This window comes from Monomorium pharaonis, chromosome 8, assembly GCF_013373865.1.
Source record: "Monomorium pharaonis isolate MP-MQ-018 chromosome 8, ASM1337386v2, whole genome shotgun sequence".
NCBI classification, from domain to species: domain Eukaryota; kingdom Metazoa; phylum Arthropoda; class Insecta; order Hymenoptera; family Formicidae; genus Monomorium; species Monomorium pharaonis.
Genome location: NC_050474.1, coordinates 22,928,321 through 22,944,512, shown reverse-complemented (window position 1 = coordinate 22,944,512; position 16,192 = coordinate 22,928,321). Strand labels below are relative to the sequence as shown.

General features: G+C 34.3%; 1 protein-coding gene across 3 annotated transcripts in view; it reads left to right on the top strand.

Annotated features, from left to right (window-relative positions):
* The window catches only part of LOC105827888 (muscle calcium channel subunit alpha-1), a 44,646-nt gene that overhangs the window by 7,688 nt on the left and 20,766 nt on the right, over positions 1–16,192 (top strand). For 2 of the 3 annotated variants that reach the window (XM_028190220.2, XM_028190221.2), the window contains exons 4-23: positions 560–666; positions 968–1,120; positions 2,836–3,041; positions 3,304–3,407; positions 4,622–4,782; positions 5,170–5,272; positions 5,545–5,690; positions 5,823–5,896; positions 6,091–6,242; positions 6,411–6,528; positions 6,613–6,705; positions 6,887–7,007; positions 7,135–7,226; positions 9,499–9,671; positions 10,096–10,208; positions 10,333–10,444; positions 10,574–10,703; positions 10,819–10,985; positions 11,265–11,352; positions 12,059–12,166. In XM_028190220.2, coding sequence (XP_028046021.1) covers positions 560–666; positions 968–1,120; positions 2,836–3,041; positions 3,304–3,407; positions 4,622–4,782; positions 5,170–5,272; positions 5,545–5,690; positions 5,823–5,896; positions 6,091–6,242; positions 6,411–6,528; positions 6,613–6,705; positions 6,887–7,007; positions 7,135–7,226; positions 9,499–9,671; positions 10,096–10,208; positions 10,333–10,444; positions 10,574–10,703; positions 10,819–10,985; positions 11,265–11,352; positions 12,059–12,166 — 2,521 coding nt within the window. The remainder of the gene's footprint in view (positions 1–559; positions 667–967; positions 1,121–2,835; positions 3,042–3,303; positions 3,408–4,621; positions 4,783–5,169; positions 5,273–5,544; positions 5,691–5,822; positions 5,897–6,090; positions 6,243–6,410; positions 6,529–6,612; positions 6,706–6,886; positions 7,008–7,134; positions 7,227–9,498; positions 9,672–10,095; positions 10,209–10,332; positions 10,445–10,573; positions 10,704–10,818; positions 10,986–11,264; positions 11,353–12,058; positions 12,167–16,192) is intronic. The other variant, XM_036290830.1, reaches the window with a different exon arrangement.

Below are 16,192 nucleotides of genomic sequence, written 5' to 3'. Positions count from 1 at the left end.
GTCCCGCGGGAATGAACATGCGGCACACATCCATTCTCCCCCTCTCCCTCGAGTCGATCATTACGCAGGGGCCATTATTCAAATGACAGAGCCTAATGCACGAGGAAAATGCCGCCGTCGGTAACATTCGAAATTGTCTCATCTGATGCGGTCGTTTCCTTCCGGTTGATGATTCACCCTTCATCTCGGCTCGTTTATGACAATGTCACGTTCGTCGAACGTCAGCGCGAACATTGTAATTTAAAAGCGTGACACGAAAGATTGCACGTGCCGGAGACAAAAAGATACTGGAAAGCTGTTTTTCCTTTTTCAGAGAGTCTTATTTATTGGGGAAAATTTTTCTCTCTTCTCATCCTCCTTTTTTATGCCCCATAAATGTTCCCGTAAATGCCGCCACATGGTGTTTATAGTGCTATTAGCCTTGGCACATAAAGCTCTTTTCTTCAGGGACAAATTACGTTCCAGGAAAATGACTTTTGCAGCCTTCATTATCAAGTCTCTATTTTATCATCAAGTCATTAATCCTCATCTGTTGCATTTTTTGCATTCCTTTTTGCAGAATGATAAGCACGGTGTTAACGATATTCATGAAAGAAGGTTTTGACGTCAAGGCCTTAAGGGCGTTTCGTGTTCTACGTCCTCTCAGGCTGGTTTCCGGTGTTCCAAGTAAGATCTTCCGTTCACAAAATATTAATGATATAAATATGATTGGATAATTTCATTTGGTGATATTAAACAGAGAGAAAGATCATTTAAAAAATTCACAAAATTTGGACACATTTAATAAATGAGATATAGTAATAAATTAAAATATAATTAATTAGATATTAATAATAATTTTTTTCATTCAAGAATATCTTAGTTTTTATTATTTTATTTGTGACGAAATATTCAAGAATGTTTTAGTTTATTCTCATCATATAAATGATGAGAATGACAACTAATAAAAATAAATTTATCCACACAGGTCTTCAAGTGGTCCTAAACTCAATTTTGAGGGCGATGGTACCACTTTTGCACATTGCTTTATTAGTTCTCTTCGTCATCATCATTTATGCCATCATCGGCCTTGAGCTATTCTCCGGGAAGATGCACAAAACGTGCCGGAACAACATAACCGGTAAGTGCGTTGTGTGTATTTCAGGATTTCTTCGTTAAAAATTTAGTGGATGCAGCAACGTTCTCTCATGACAGCAATTGCGAATCAATGTTCTTAAATTTTTACTATATTCAAAATATTCTTCTTAGATGGAATTTAGATTTTCAGAGAAACTCAACTTTGATTTCTTTCAAACGTTATTTTATAACAAACTTATGTGTCATCATAGAAATTAACTATGAATTGTGTTCAACGTTATTCTGTTAAATTCTCAATTAAATTTAAGCTAAAATTACTTCTCGAAATAAACGTTTATCTTCATAAACAAATTATGTATATGCAATAATATCATATGGAAATAAACATTTAATATTTTAATAGATACATATAGTAAAATCATATAACTTTTTTTAGAAAAAAATTATAGTTCTCTATCTTGCAAATAAAAAAAGAATGTTTATTTATGACATTATGGGAAATTTTTTAATAATCATGATCCAAAAATTATATCATGACTTCTTTATGCTGGTTTTGATACAAGAAATTTATTTGCATTTGTCCTTGGTCCGTTATCAGACTGCCGAATAAAAAATTAATAAGAACAGCAATGCGAAATGTCGCGGAGACCGTTGAATTATTACGTAACTCGCAGATGTTTCTATGGATTGTCCCTTGGTGATTAGAATAAAAAAAAGTTAGATACGTTGAGAGAGAAACTTTCGAGGGGCTTTCCCCGGCTTAGCCCCGAAACACATTTTGCACCGGGACGGCTATTTTAGATATGATTCAACGTTAGTCCGCGTGTCCGAGAGGGACGTTTAACTATTAGCGCAAGAGACGCGTGAATTGCACGCCTCTCGTATGACGAACTAATTCACAAGAACGTGAAATAGTCGGACCTGGCAGAACGAAGATTTTGAGAGAACGAGAGAGAGAGAGAGAGAGAGATGAGAAAGAGAATGCCTCGTAACTCTATAATTCATATTCCTAGGAAGTCTCTAGTTTGCACTTTTTGTTGTATCATAGATACAGAAGCCTGTCAAATTTAATTTTAATCAAACAACAGAGAGAATTATTATACCTAAGTAGAATTAATTTGTATTAATTACTTAATAGTCTATTATTTGTATACGTATACATTACAGATATTTATCATCTATTTTTATGTATTAGTATGCTGGATATTATGATAGAGAAACCAAATGTTAATTTTAATAATTAATTAGATTAATTAATTTGTTTAATTAAAATTACTTTATATTCATTAATTAATACTTTAGTTATGCTTTCGGTATTTCTTTGGCCTATTTATGTGCTATTATAATAGGCAAGATAATTAATTAACAATTATGTTGATTATTTTAATTTGATAAGAGATACAGATACACGATTTATCGTGTTGGCGGTGTCAACCTAACGTAATTTAAAGTTTAACAAAGCAACGCGTTTAACAGAGTTCCTTTAATCGACCTGTGTACACATTAAAAGCACGAAACAGAAAGGCTTGATAAGTCGCCTTAGTGTTAATAGAGAAAGGTGTTGGTCTCAAGCAACTTTGTATAAGATATACGTGGAAAAATGTGCAAACATTTTCACATGTTATTATGATACGTTAAACATTGTTTACTCGATCAACTTCAGCCAATTAGAAGTTTCGGCGCAGAGTGCGGACTTATTATGCTCTGCAATCGCCGTTATTTTGGGATTAAAAAATTCGATTTGCTTTTATGTCGCAGGCGAGATAATGGACAATCCGAAACCATGCTCCGATTCCAACTCCAGCGGCTACCAGTGCTCTCAAGTCGGAGTCAACTATATCTGCAGTAGGCAGTATTGGGATGGCCCTAATTATGGCATCACGAATTTTGATAACTTTGGACTGGCCATGCTCACGGTCTTCCAATGCATCACCCTCGAGGGCTGGACGGACGTGCTTTATAATGTAAAATCGCTGCAAATGCAACTGTTCATATAATAATCTTATTTAATAATCTTATCAAGTTATTAAATGAAAAAGAAACGCAAATACTCATACTTTCTTGTGACATTCTGTACGAATTCGTATTACATTAAATATCGACGTTATCTATATTTCTTAGAAAAATATTTAGATATATATGTAATCGATTTTAAATAATAAAAAAAAGTAAATCAGTGAAAATTCTTCGAAAAGCTCAACTTTTTCGTAATTGTATTTTATCTAGATCGAGGATGCGATGGGAAGTTCGTGGCAGTGGATATACTTCATTTCGATGGTCATTCTTGGGGCTTTCTTCGTGATGAATCTAATTCTCGGTGTTTTGTCCGGGTAAGTGACAACAGAAATTTTGTTTTATAAAAAACTTCTGTTATGGAAAAAATAAACCAAAGATTGCAGTTCTTATTTGATTAATTAAATCTCGCGAAATATTGCAAATGATATAGATTAAATATTACATGCATATCCACGTACAGATAAATGCAATATTTACCAACAGTGTACAAGGGGGTAATAAGTTTTCGTACTTCCGCGATCCCTAAAGCGGTTCGTTAAGAATCCCTTTAATCCGCTGAAGCGGCTTGTGACATCTATCCTTGCAAAGTTCTGCAATCCTTGATGAGAGGAGAGGAGCAAGAGACCGAGATAAAAATATCTCTTTCTTAGGTTAATACTACATATATACGCACACACTCCATTGCGTATCGGTAAAGGATGCGCGGTTAATCGAGGCATGAAAACGATATCGATGACAAGCGCGATTTAACTTCCTTCCCTTTTTACGTTTTATCCGCTGCTTAACGCCACGCAAATACTTATCGGAAGCATCGCAAAATACACGTTTGAGATACATTTTGAAAGCCGTTTAAAAAAAACCAAAGTGTCAACGTAACGCCAAAGGTACACACTTCTTAATATCTCGAGATTCATTAAAAAGAATGGGATAACAATATTAACAGAGTGCCTACTTAAATTTTGTCAAAGAATTTTCTGAAGATTCTCGGATTTTCGAGGAATTTTATTTAAAATTCTAGATAAGAGAAGTTTTGTAAAAAAGATAGAATTTAAATTTAAAAATAAAACTTCAAAACTTTCCTTATAAATATCAATAAAATCCCATAGATCTATAAATTTAATTTTTAAGAATAAAAAAAATTACGGAAAATTCTAGGTTTTCTTGGTAGTAAACATTCTCATTAATCATGTGAATTCAAAATTCATAACGATATCAAATTTTTTATCGAAACGCGCATTCATCAAGATAATGAAATCTTTAGTGGCACAAATCGATTTCGTTCTATTTGTCGCATAAAAGAAGAAAAACTATTGGAAGAGAAATGTGTCCAGGTACGAAACATTGACGTATTTACACCGTACTTGTTCTCGTTTGAGCACGATCGTAGTGCGATCAAATAAAGAAGATCCCTTTTCACGCGCGTCTCGATTTCCGTTTCATTGCCTTTGAATGTCCCAATTACACGTCTCGTGCGCCTTTAATTACGACGCGACGCGACTGTACGTGTACTTGTCTCGCTTTCGTGCAGTGAATTTTCCAAGGAGAGAGAAAAGGCAAAGGCGCGTGGCGACTTTCACAAGCTCAGGGAGAAACAACAGATCGAGGACGATCTTAAGGGTTACCTCGACTGGATAACGCAGGCCGAGGACATCGAGCCTGACGAACCAAAGATGATGCAGGATGGAAAAAGTACGTATGTGCGAAGGAAAATTTTCGAAAATAAAACTGCTACTACACACAGAAAAATATCAATTCTACTATTAGTAAAAGCGGTTACTCAATTTACTTTTTTTTTTAATAAGTACAATTAACTTTAACAAAGAATATTTTTTGATAATTGTTTTAAGCAAAAACATTATGTATAATACTTATGGATAAATTAGAGAATTTTATTTAATTGCGATATGTTTCGTACTTTTATGTATCGTACATTTATGTAAACGCGCGTAGGAGTGCGTAAATTAAATTTGAGAAGTTGTTCACACCAAATCTAATTCTACGTGATGAAATAACTTTCCCTCCCTAGTTGATGGTTGCTAATTAATTGACTGAGTTTGAACGTTTAATATTACATAGCTAAGCAGCAGAACGAAATAGAGAGCACGGACCAATTAGAGGGTGATGAGGAAGGGATCCAACAAGAGTCCGTTTGGAAGAAGAAGAAATGGGACTTGGAAAGGTAATAGTAACATTGAAAATCGTAAAGCCGTTCAGAAGTTCACTTTAAAAAAGAAATAACCTCTCGCAATAGTCATCGTCGCAAATGATAAAATTTAAAAAGCAGTTTCTTCGGAATACGCACTTTGCGTATTGAGAAACGTCAGTAGAGAAATCAAAGCGTCATTTATCTGACAAGATTTAGAGTTCAAAAATTTTCTAAGTGCTTGTGTATACTACAAGCGAAGTGTGAAGTTTAAACTACACGGCGCATTGTGATGTCGATATTCGCAGAGTGAACAGGCGGATGCGAAAAGCCTGTAGGAGGGCTGTAAAGTCCCAGGTCTTCTATTGGCTCATCATAGTTCTGGTTTTCTTGAATACTGGTGTTCTCGCCACGGAGCATTACGATCAGCCGACCTGGTTGGACTACTTTCAAGGTAAATATCGCTGCGCGTCGCGCTACTCCGCAGTAATAATGTCGACTTGCTGTTTGGTTTTAATTATACATCCGCTCCGACGCCTTCAGTAATGTGTGTCTCGTAACGCGAGTTTTCTTCTTTTGCCACCAGAATACACGAATATGTTTTTCATCGTGCTGTTCTCCATGGAGATGATATTAAAAATGTACAGTTTAGGCTTTCAGGTGAGTGATAGCATTGCCCAAATTTTTCTCGATACTCGTAATTACAGTGAAATTAATAAACATTAATATTGCATCACTTAATTAATATTTATTATTTGTAATTAAGGCACGAACGCCTCGTAAAATAAAGTGTGTATAGTATTAAAAGAAGTTATAAAAGGATATCTATTAATCCTCAGGCATTTACTTCGCAGGGTTATTTCGTCTCGTTGTTCAATCGTTTCGATTGCTTTGTCGTGATCGGCTCGATTACCGAAATGATACTTACAAATACACATGTAATGCCGCCTCTTGGCGTTTCCGTACTCCGTTGCGTCCGGTTGCTCAGGGTATTCAAAGTAACAAAGTGAGTATAGATCTCTTTATAGACTATTTACTTTTTCATTCGAACACTCCGCAAAAATATAATGTCACGCGTCAGTATTTTTGAAGAAACTAAGTTAAATTTTAACGTGCGATATAAATGTGACAGACGCGGTGGAAGATGTAAATTTCGTTATCTTTTTATTCGCAGATATTGGAGATCACTGTCGAATTTAGTGGCCTCTTTACTGAATTCGATACAATCGATTGCCTCGCTGTTGCTTCTACTCTTTCTTTTCATCGTGATCTTCGCTCTTCTGGGCATGCAGGTAGATTTAGCGTGAAACATCTGTAACAACGTAACGACACAAACGTCGTTTGCCTTATTCTTCGTAACTTTATCTTTTAAATAGGTCTTCGGTGGAAAGTTCAATTTCGATGACATGGAGGAAAAAACACGTCACAATTTTGACAGCTTTTGGCAGAGTTTGCTCACTGTATTTCAGGTATATAATCATTCCATGAAGAAGGAAACTCGGACACAATTCTGTAAAATTCCACTCGTAAAATTGCATTCCTGATTTATCGGGTTAACTTAAGAGATTGATTTGATTACTTATTTTTGCATCTCTATTTTTCTTGTCGATTCTAAAAATAATGTGGCACGCTCGACTTCTACATATCTAGATATTAACCGGCGAGGACTGGAACGCTGTGATGTACGTCGGGATCCGAGCTTACGGCGGTGTCGCCAGTATCGGTGTGCTCGCCTGTGTTTATTTCATCATCCTCTTCATATGCGGTAATTGTATCCTTTTATCGAAAAGACAACTCGGCGACGAAACAATTATTCCCTCTTCTTCCCGTTCAGTGTGATATTGATTCGGACCGATTTAATAAATTTTAATCAATCCTTGACGAAGATAGCAACACAGATATTCTCTTGAACGTGTTCTTGGCTATCGCTGTCGACAATCTCGCTGATGCCGAGTCCCTGACTGCTATCGAAAAGGAGGCCGAGGAGGAGGTGAGTTTGATTGCACACATGATAATGAACATAGATAGAACATAATATATTAGATTGCCGATGATTTTGAACACTAAACGTAATATGAGCATTATGCACAATAGTTTGTTAAATTCAGTTCATTAAAAAAATTATCATCACTCTATTTTATCAATTAAAGTTTATGTCTCTCATTAACAAAAGTCGTATTCTTTTGAAAACCTGTGATACCTACTCGTGATAATAATAATTCTTGCTATTGTTAATAACGCGCACATACTAAAGTGTTCTTTACACAACATCTTACTTTTCTATTGAATGACACACTTTTCCTTCCATTAAATTAATGAAAAGAAACATAATTATGTTGCCTCTTGATATAAGTAAGACCTTGACACAAAAGAATACACGTGGAAGTAATAAATTTGAATATACGCATCGACTTAGTACAAGAATTATAGAATCGCGTAACTCTTGAACGAGCCGTTTCCTCCGGATTTTCATAAACGATCAAGCTAATTCGGCCGCGTGGTCTCTCGAGAGAAGCGCATATTTATGTCGCATACAAAGCATTTGCGAGAGGTGGATATCACGATGCGCATTATGGACAATGCAAGCCCGCTCGAATGAATCTGAAGGCCGATGACGACAAGACGACGCCTATCCTCGAGTGGAAAGTAAATGAGCGTCGCGTTTAATGCTCGTGCATACAAGGGGCGATAAAAAGAGCTGTTTTAATTCTCTTTCTATGATTCCGTCAGGACTTTATCACGTCGAACACAGTGTCCCAGAATCCTGTTTATTTTTAACGACAGATAACTTCGACAATCTTGAGCTCTAATTTTACTGTGATCTAAAATTGATCTAAATTGAACATGGAACCGATTGAATTAATACGAGCGTTATACGAAAATCAGAGAATTGCCTGTGTAACGTCATGCTTCCCTCATCGCGAATGTGCAGTCGTTGCAATTCACGGAAGTTAGGCGATGCAACCAATGCAATTTCACTCGCAAGGTAGTTTAAAACCGCAACGGCAAAGTTCGAAAGCTGATTAATCATATTTGTAGATAACGACCAAACAACATTGAGGAAAAACTGTTGATTGCGCGGTGAAAATTATGATTGCGTGAAGTTTCAAGCGCGCGTTTCTTAACACACGAAATATACGTCTTGTTACAGTCATAAATACAACGTCTCGTTGCTTTAGTTAACATATAGTTGCTAATATATAGTGTATTCAACAGTTTTCTTTTTTTTGGATGTCAAACATTTTTTGTTATTGTCATATATGTACATAGAGAATTACATAATTTTTCTTAACATTTTCTTTTTTTTTTTTAAATAAAACGTATAAAATGTATAAAATTGATGTTTAAATCGAGTATATGGATCGTGTTATATTGTTTATCAACGGCGCTTTTATAAGTAGTAAAAGAAATTTGCAATTTTGTTGCAACGCGAGCTGTGCTTTTGAGTTGCGCACAATCAGATCATGGCAATAAAAAAGTTTATTGCTTTCTCTTGCATCAAACTTTTTACAGTCAATATTCATATCGTCTTTTACAACATGTAGAAAATGACACTGACGAATTCACGTTCAATTTTCTCGCGAACAATGAACAGATTATGCTTTACATAGAAGCAATTAACGAGATATAATTGACTCGGAAATTTGGCAAATGCACTACGACAATCAATCAAATATTTGTGTATGTACTTTATGTTAATATTTACAAACGTGTGCGTTATCGACTCGTAGAGACAGAGAGAGAGAGAGAGAGAGAGAGAGAGAGAGAGAGAGAGAGAGAGAGAGAGAGAGAGAGAGAGAGAGAGAGAGAGAGAGAGAGAGAGAGAACTTTGCACAATAATGATATTAATCGCCGGCAAACACATTAACTACAGATTTTAATTAGTCTGAGAAACAAATATTTTATTTGACATCATTTAACATGAACGTAATTCATGTTCTTCACTTAATCAATTTCATAGATTACTTTTTTGTCAAACATAATGGATATCACATGTAAGATACTTAAAATGCAAAAAAAATAATGAAAGCATGATTAAGAATAAATTAAATTTTATTGATTAAATTACTTGACTTTTATTATTTAATCAATGTCGTATTTATTTTATTCTTAATATTATTCTATTCTTGGAGATTCTCTTCTAGATGTTATTGCATTTCACTGGGATACTTTTTGTACGAGGCCGTTATTGCTGATTGCGCAATCGTCTGTTGTCTTTAACCGAATCACTTGGCTGATAACTACCCTTCTCTACCCTACAGGCCGAGAAAAATAAATCTCGCAGTGGTTCACTGGTAAGGGACGAAATCAGCGGTGAAGGTGGCGATGACGGTGACGAGGAGATTGAAGGAGAGGACGAGGGCGCCGGTACAGATCTTGAACATGATCTTAATGAGACAATGGAGGACTACGAGGCTGCACTCGATACCGAAACGTAAGTCTCACTGCAGTTGTAATATAATTAATGTGTGTTATTACATTAACAAAATTAGAGAACGTTACTTTCCTTATGCAACGTTGTTATAATCCGTATAGCTCGAGGCATTTTGCAAATGTCGATAATCGTGGTTCAAGGATTAAGGACAAACAGCGTATTCATTATTGCAATTTTTGTCTATTTTTTCCATCCTCAAATTGCATTCATTCAGAAAGTTTAATGGTGTTAATTGTTCTTTTAAAGATAATTGAAGAACTTCGGATTCTTCCTCGTAAGATATTAAAAGATATGTCCTTTATTTAAATAATTACTTTTTCACGTTCTATACAGATTTCTACAGAATTTACACCAGATTAAATTTAAAATCAATTTTATTATAAAAAAGCAATTTTAATCTATGTAATTATCGTTAATTATGTAGGTCAAAGAAAAGTGATGATATGAATACGCATAAAGTGAGACTTAACGTTGAGTCCGACGAGGAAGAAGTGGAGGAAGAGGAAGAGGAGGAATGTGAGCCAGAAGAAATGCAAGGTACACTGAAAAAAGGTTCAACTAATTAATCCAAGATCTCGATATTGCTATTACAAAAATTATGAAACGAGTAAAATAAAATTTAGTAAAACTATAAAAAAAAAAGAGAATAATTCTTCTACAGATGAGGAGCAAGTGACGGCTAGACCGAGAAGAATGTCCGAGTACAACATGCCCGCCAAGAAGGAACCGATCCCGGCCGGTTCGGCATTCTTTATTTTTTCAAGCACTAATAGGTACAGAAGCTTTTCGAAGAACTTTATTTCAGCCATCTTAATTTAAAAAAAAAAAAAAAAAGAATAATCTTCCCAACCATTTCCTTTGCAGAATGCTCTAAACCATTTTCTTTCGATCACGTTTCACAGGTTTCGCGTGTTTTGCCATTGGTTTTGTAATCACAGTTACTTCGGCAACGTGATACTGATGTGCATTATGATTTCTTCTGCCATGTTGGCCGCCGAGGACCCACTGAGTACCCAGTCGCCTAGAAATCAGGTATGTAAGCACGTTGAAAGAGATTTAATCGATATTTCAACTATCCCGTTTAAAACTACCGAAATATCTGTTTAAGATAGCTAACGAAATAATTTGTGTATGTTTTGTGTTATAGATATTGAATCGCTTTGACTATTTCTTCACTGCTGTTTTCACGATCGAAATCTGCCTCAAAATGGTCTCATACGGCTTCATAATCCACGAGGGCGCGTTTTGCCGATCGGCTTTCAATCTGCTCGATCTTCTCGTCGTATGCGCTTCTCTCGTTTCCATAACAGCCACGTATGATCTTATTTTATATTAATATTTTAACAGAAGAATTTAGTTTTGAAAAAAGTAAAAACAGAAAACTGTTTACAACTTTTCAATTAATTAATGACAATCGTAACCGTGCAACTTTTTTATTGTACAAAAAATGCAAATAGTGTCATTAAATTTCGAGGCAGAATTTCATTTAAAAAAGTTTAGCTACATCAAAGATTATTAGATTTTAGAGATATTTTTTGTTAAATCTTTCTGACTTGCTTTGTATGAACACCGTTATTTATTGTATATTTGCAGCTCTGGCGCATTCTCTTTCATCAAGGTGCTCCGAGTACTCCGTGTATTGAGGCCGCTGCGTGCCATCAATCGCGCTAAAGGATTAAAGGTATCTCTTTCATTTATCTCACCTATTTCTAAGTTCGTTAAAAACGGCCCAATTCACAGCATATGCCCTACCGTAATACGTAATAATAATAACGCCAGAAATATAATATATCGTAATACCCACAGCTAGCTATAAATTAAAGAGCCCGCTTTCGTTAGTTCGTTTGACGTTGATCGCCAAGCGTACGCGTAATTGCAATTATTTGTACAAAGAATGGTGGAAGAGCGCCGAGCTGACTCCGGAAAAATCACGTTAACAACAAAACGATATTTACTTCGTTCCCGTATACATATCGAGAATTTTTGTTGTCTGTTGAGAGTCAACCATTACTACGCGAAAGATTTATTTACTGAGACAAAATATTATTTATTATCAGTGTTTTCTTGGTCAATATGAAATTATTAATGCAACGATGTCTTCATAAATGTTTCCATATATTGCAAAACGTACTCTTATTTTTAGTTTTATTTAAGAAATTCTCGCGAGTATCTCTTTAGAATCTTAATGAAGTCTCAGATTTTGCTGGCTCTTCACGAAGAGATCGTTTTCGCGATTCGAGAAACCTGCTCGAATTTGATAACAACAAAAATGCGCGTTAAACAAATTGCTGCAAATATGAAATAAGCGTTAATATCATGCGAATAATTTCCCATATCTCTCTATCACAAAGGGCGAATATATATTGTGATTAATATTGTAAACCCAGCACGTAGTACAGTGCGTCATCGTAGCAGTAAAGACTATCGGAAACATAGTCCTCGTCACCAGCCTCCTGCAGTTCGTGTTCGCCGTCATTGGCGTACAGCTCTTCAAGGTAGGATTATCGGGCCCCGAAAAAAACTCTCTTCCGAATCTCTTATAGTATACACTAGAGTGCCGTAAATATATTACCAGTCGACTACCTCAAACAAACACCCCAAAAAACCTTCTTAAAATCTCAGCCTCAGATCTACCCTCTCTTTTTTCTCTTTTTCTCTCTTTTCCTACATTCGTTTTCAATATTTGTTCATTCATTTATTCACATATTTCTCAATACAACCAGAAATTTAATTCATCATCACCAAATCGTTACTATTACTACGACTACCCTTTACCTCGCCTTTCGAAATCTTGGCAGCTTCTTTGACGATTATTTTTCAGCTTGTTGCAAAAAACAGCCGTATTTAAAGATCTTAATTTAGAAGCGATTAAAAACATTCTTGTCAAAGTGATACTGGTGGAAAACCGCGATGAGAAAAGTTTTTATTTTAAATATCTAGCAAAACCGACGACACTCTTTAAGCTTTTGCTGTATAAATAAGCTTTCGCGGTTTTATAATTAGATTAAATTTTTTTATCATCGATAATTATGTGTTTTCCATATCAAATTCTTGCACCGCTTTTTGGGTTTTGCAGATTTTTATCACCGATTTTTAAACATGCACACAAGATTTTTATCACCTTTTTACGCACTCAACACACATGTGTGAATACATACTTCGAGTAAATTTTTTTCAATAATTGTCGCAGAAAGCTTTCGTAGAAAATCTACTTTGCTATTAATCAATATAAATCCATGGTTCTTGTATATGAAGCGAGCGAAGTTGCGAAATTAATGCATCGTCCAATTAAGAGAACTATGTCTCAATCTTCGACATTGACAATAATCGATGCGCGCTCGTATGGTAGCGGCACGTGGAAAATAATCGTCGAGGAGCACGAGCACGAGGCGAATGTTGTTTTCTCTGACAGATGCACCTCTGGGTATCTCCCCTTATAAAACAAACTGTATTTTATGTGTAACTTGCTCATAATTGAGTTTGTCTCGACACTCTCCCCGAAACCTCTCACTAGAACCATGATGTTCTTTGTTCTTATTATATTTAAAACTTTTTATATCAAAGCCGTTCCGTTTGCCGAGAGAAGGCCAACTTGACTATTTTATTGTCCGTCAAATCAATTTTATATCAACGTTGCTCATACGCTGATCTTGGATCGTTGATTTTGTTGTCATTATATTTTATATTCTTTAGATAATATATTTATTACTTATATAAAAAGTTAAATCGATATTCATTAAAAATTATACCTTGGAAAATCTTAAGCGTGTGACGTAGGAGAGGAAAAGTCAATTTTTACTGATGGAAAGTGTATATGTGTTGCGTGTGCGATAAAATTGCTCTTGATGTGGATTATCATAATTTTGAATAATCAGTTTCATTGAATTTCATTTTGTTGTATCACGTATACATAGCCTAAGGCCAGGTTAAATATTTCAAGACTTTGGAAAAACGCGCGAGTGAATTTTATTTAAAATTTATTCCAACAGGCTCCATCAGTCAACGAGATTGATTTATTCATTGTAATATCGCGTTTTATTGAAATAGTAGAAAAATAACACATCTCTCTCTCTCTTTTTCTCTTTCTTTCTCTCGGATTTGGTGTGAAAGCAGTTCTCAGTTCTCCAGTTTCCTTGTATCAATCTCTTTAATTATGTAAAATATAATCTATTGTTTCCTAGTTATATAGCATGATTCTGCAATCTTAAATCATAATAAAATTATTTCAAAATATATGCATGTGTTGTTTCGAACATTAAAACAAAGTTTTTAAAAACTGCAGTATTTTGAATCACTGATACCATTTATCAATGGCTTTAATGAGAAAAATCACCATTATTATTTTGAAAAAATAAATTAAAGAAAAAATAAATAAATACCGCTTTCATTGAACTATTGTTCACAAAAAATTTGAAAGCAATTTTTTAAATATTTTACTTCTCGTTCCATACATTTTTTAAATATATATAAATGTGTCTGATTTTGTTCAGAGCTATAAAAGAGAGACAGTAGTTTTGTTATTAATACACGATTTTTCGATAAAATTCTCTTCATTTCCTTGTCGCTTCAGTACCGACATATATATTATTTAATTGGGTATATATATTACATTCAGAATCGAATAATGCTTGATCTAATATTATTTAGATCTATATATTTCGTTTTTGAAATATTTTAATTACCAAAAATTATTTGCCAAAATTTATTCTGTGTTTTAAAAAGATAGTGAAAATAATTATAGTAACAAAAATTTGATATGCATAATATAAGATCAAGCGAAACAATTAAAGTTCTTGAACAAATTGGATAAGACGATGATTTTTAATGAAATAATGAAGTAGCTACAATCTTCATATATTTTCCAAATAACTATCAACTAATTATTTATAATTTTTAAAATTACTTATATTATTTTGTAATATTTATGTTATTATTGAAAGATCGCGGTATTACTTCTCTTATCTAATGGTCTCAATTACTCCATTTGCTCTCTTGTCATAGTAAATCGTGCCACGCCGATGTAATTTAATATACGTATATATAGTGAACGAGTGACCGGGGGGAGATGAGACGATAGCTCAAAAGCAGATCGGGGATAGTCGAGTAAATAAAAAAGGATGAGAAAGACAAGCGGCTTTACGCAGAACCTAACATGCCTTTGCTCTTTCGGCATTTTTCGTTTCTTCGTTTATTACTCCTATCAGTTGAACTATCTATCAGTTTTATATGTTATATATACATATATATATATTCATTCCTCTTTCTCTCTTTTTTTTCTTTTTGCCACTATAAGATTTTTTGCTACTCGAGACTACATCACTACTGATGACACGCGAAACAATTATAATAACAATATATATACACAAGTCCACACATTCTCTCACATCAGAATAGAATAAAAAATATTCGAACTTTTCTCTATGTAGAAATACTTTTGTGAAGTGTTCTATAAGACATTTCTCGTTCGATTTAATTGCTCAACTTTCTTCAACTATAAAAAAAGAAAAAACTACATGGAGTAATTACCTTTGTGGGATATTTTTCTTTCTATAGCAAGAGAAAGTCATCAAAGATATCGACAATGTGGCCAAATTTCAAACCAGAAGTAGGCAAATATCTTAAATAGTATTCAATAAAAAACCTGCAGAGATTCTTTAAAAAATGAGAACTTTGAAACACTGAAAATTATTTATGTTTTCTAGCATTAATTTTGAAGTACTTCGTACCTTGTGATTTTAAATAAGAGATAATGTAAAGTTAATTACTTGATTGTATACTTAGAACACAAGTATTTTTTAACTTCAAAAAGTAGATTGGCATTTTGAAAATCATGTTAAGATTATCAAATAAAATTAATAAAAATGAAGAAATTTAGATGCCATCATCTTAATATATTTAAAATATTTTTATTTTTCCCTGAAATATATATTTTATGTGTATGAAGTGATATAAATTATTTATATTTCTATACAATGTATCATTGTATAAACGAATTTGTCTATATATTGTTATTTTTATGATTATCCAAGGTAATCCTTCAACATTGTTCAAGCGTTGTGCCGATCTTCCCATATACATAAATTTCAGACACACACATTTACACGAGATACAAGCAAATCTTCAAGTATATAATTCCTTTGATATTTATATTTTTACACATACACACCCATCCGTCTATCAAAAAAGAAATTTAAAAAATGCAGATTTAATGATTTTAAGACTGGTAGTAGAGGATGTTTGAGAATTGCATGCTTGTGCCGGCTAAGCATTGCAGTGGTGTGCCGCTATTAACATGAGAGAGAAAGGTGGAGGAGAAGAGGAAAAGGGTATTGTTTTTTCATAAGCTCCACTCGCCGCGGGACTTTTTCTGCCGGACAGTCAAAAGGGGAAAAGATCACGAAAAGCGGTCCTTTCACACGCGCACAGACCCATAATTGCTGCAAAAGGAAGCACCACGGCAATTTCCTTATCCGTCCGTTCTCATAGGCTTGGGGATAATCGATTCCGATTGTCTAATTTTA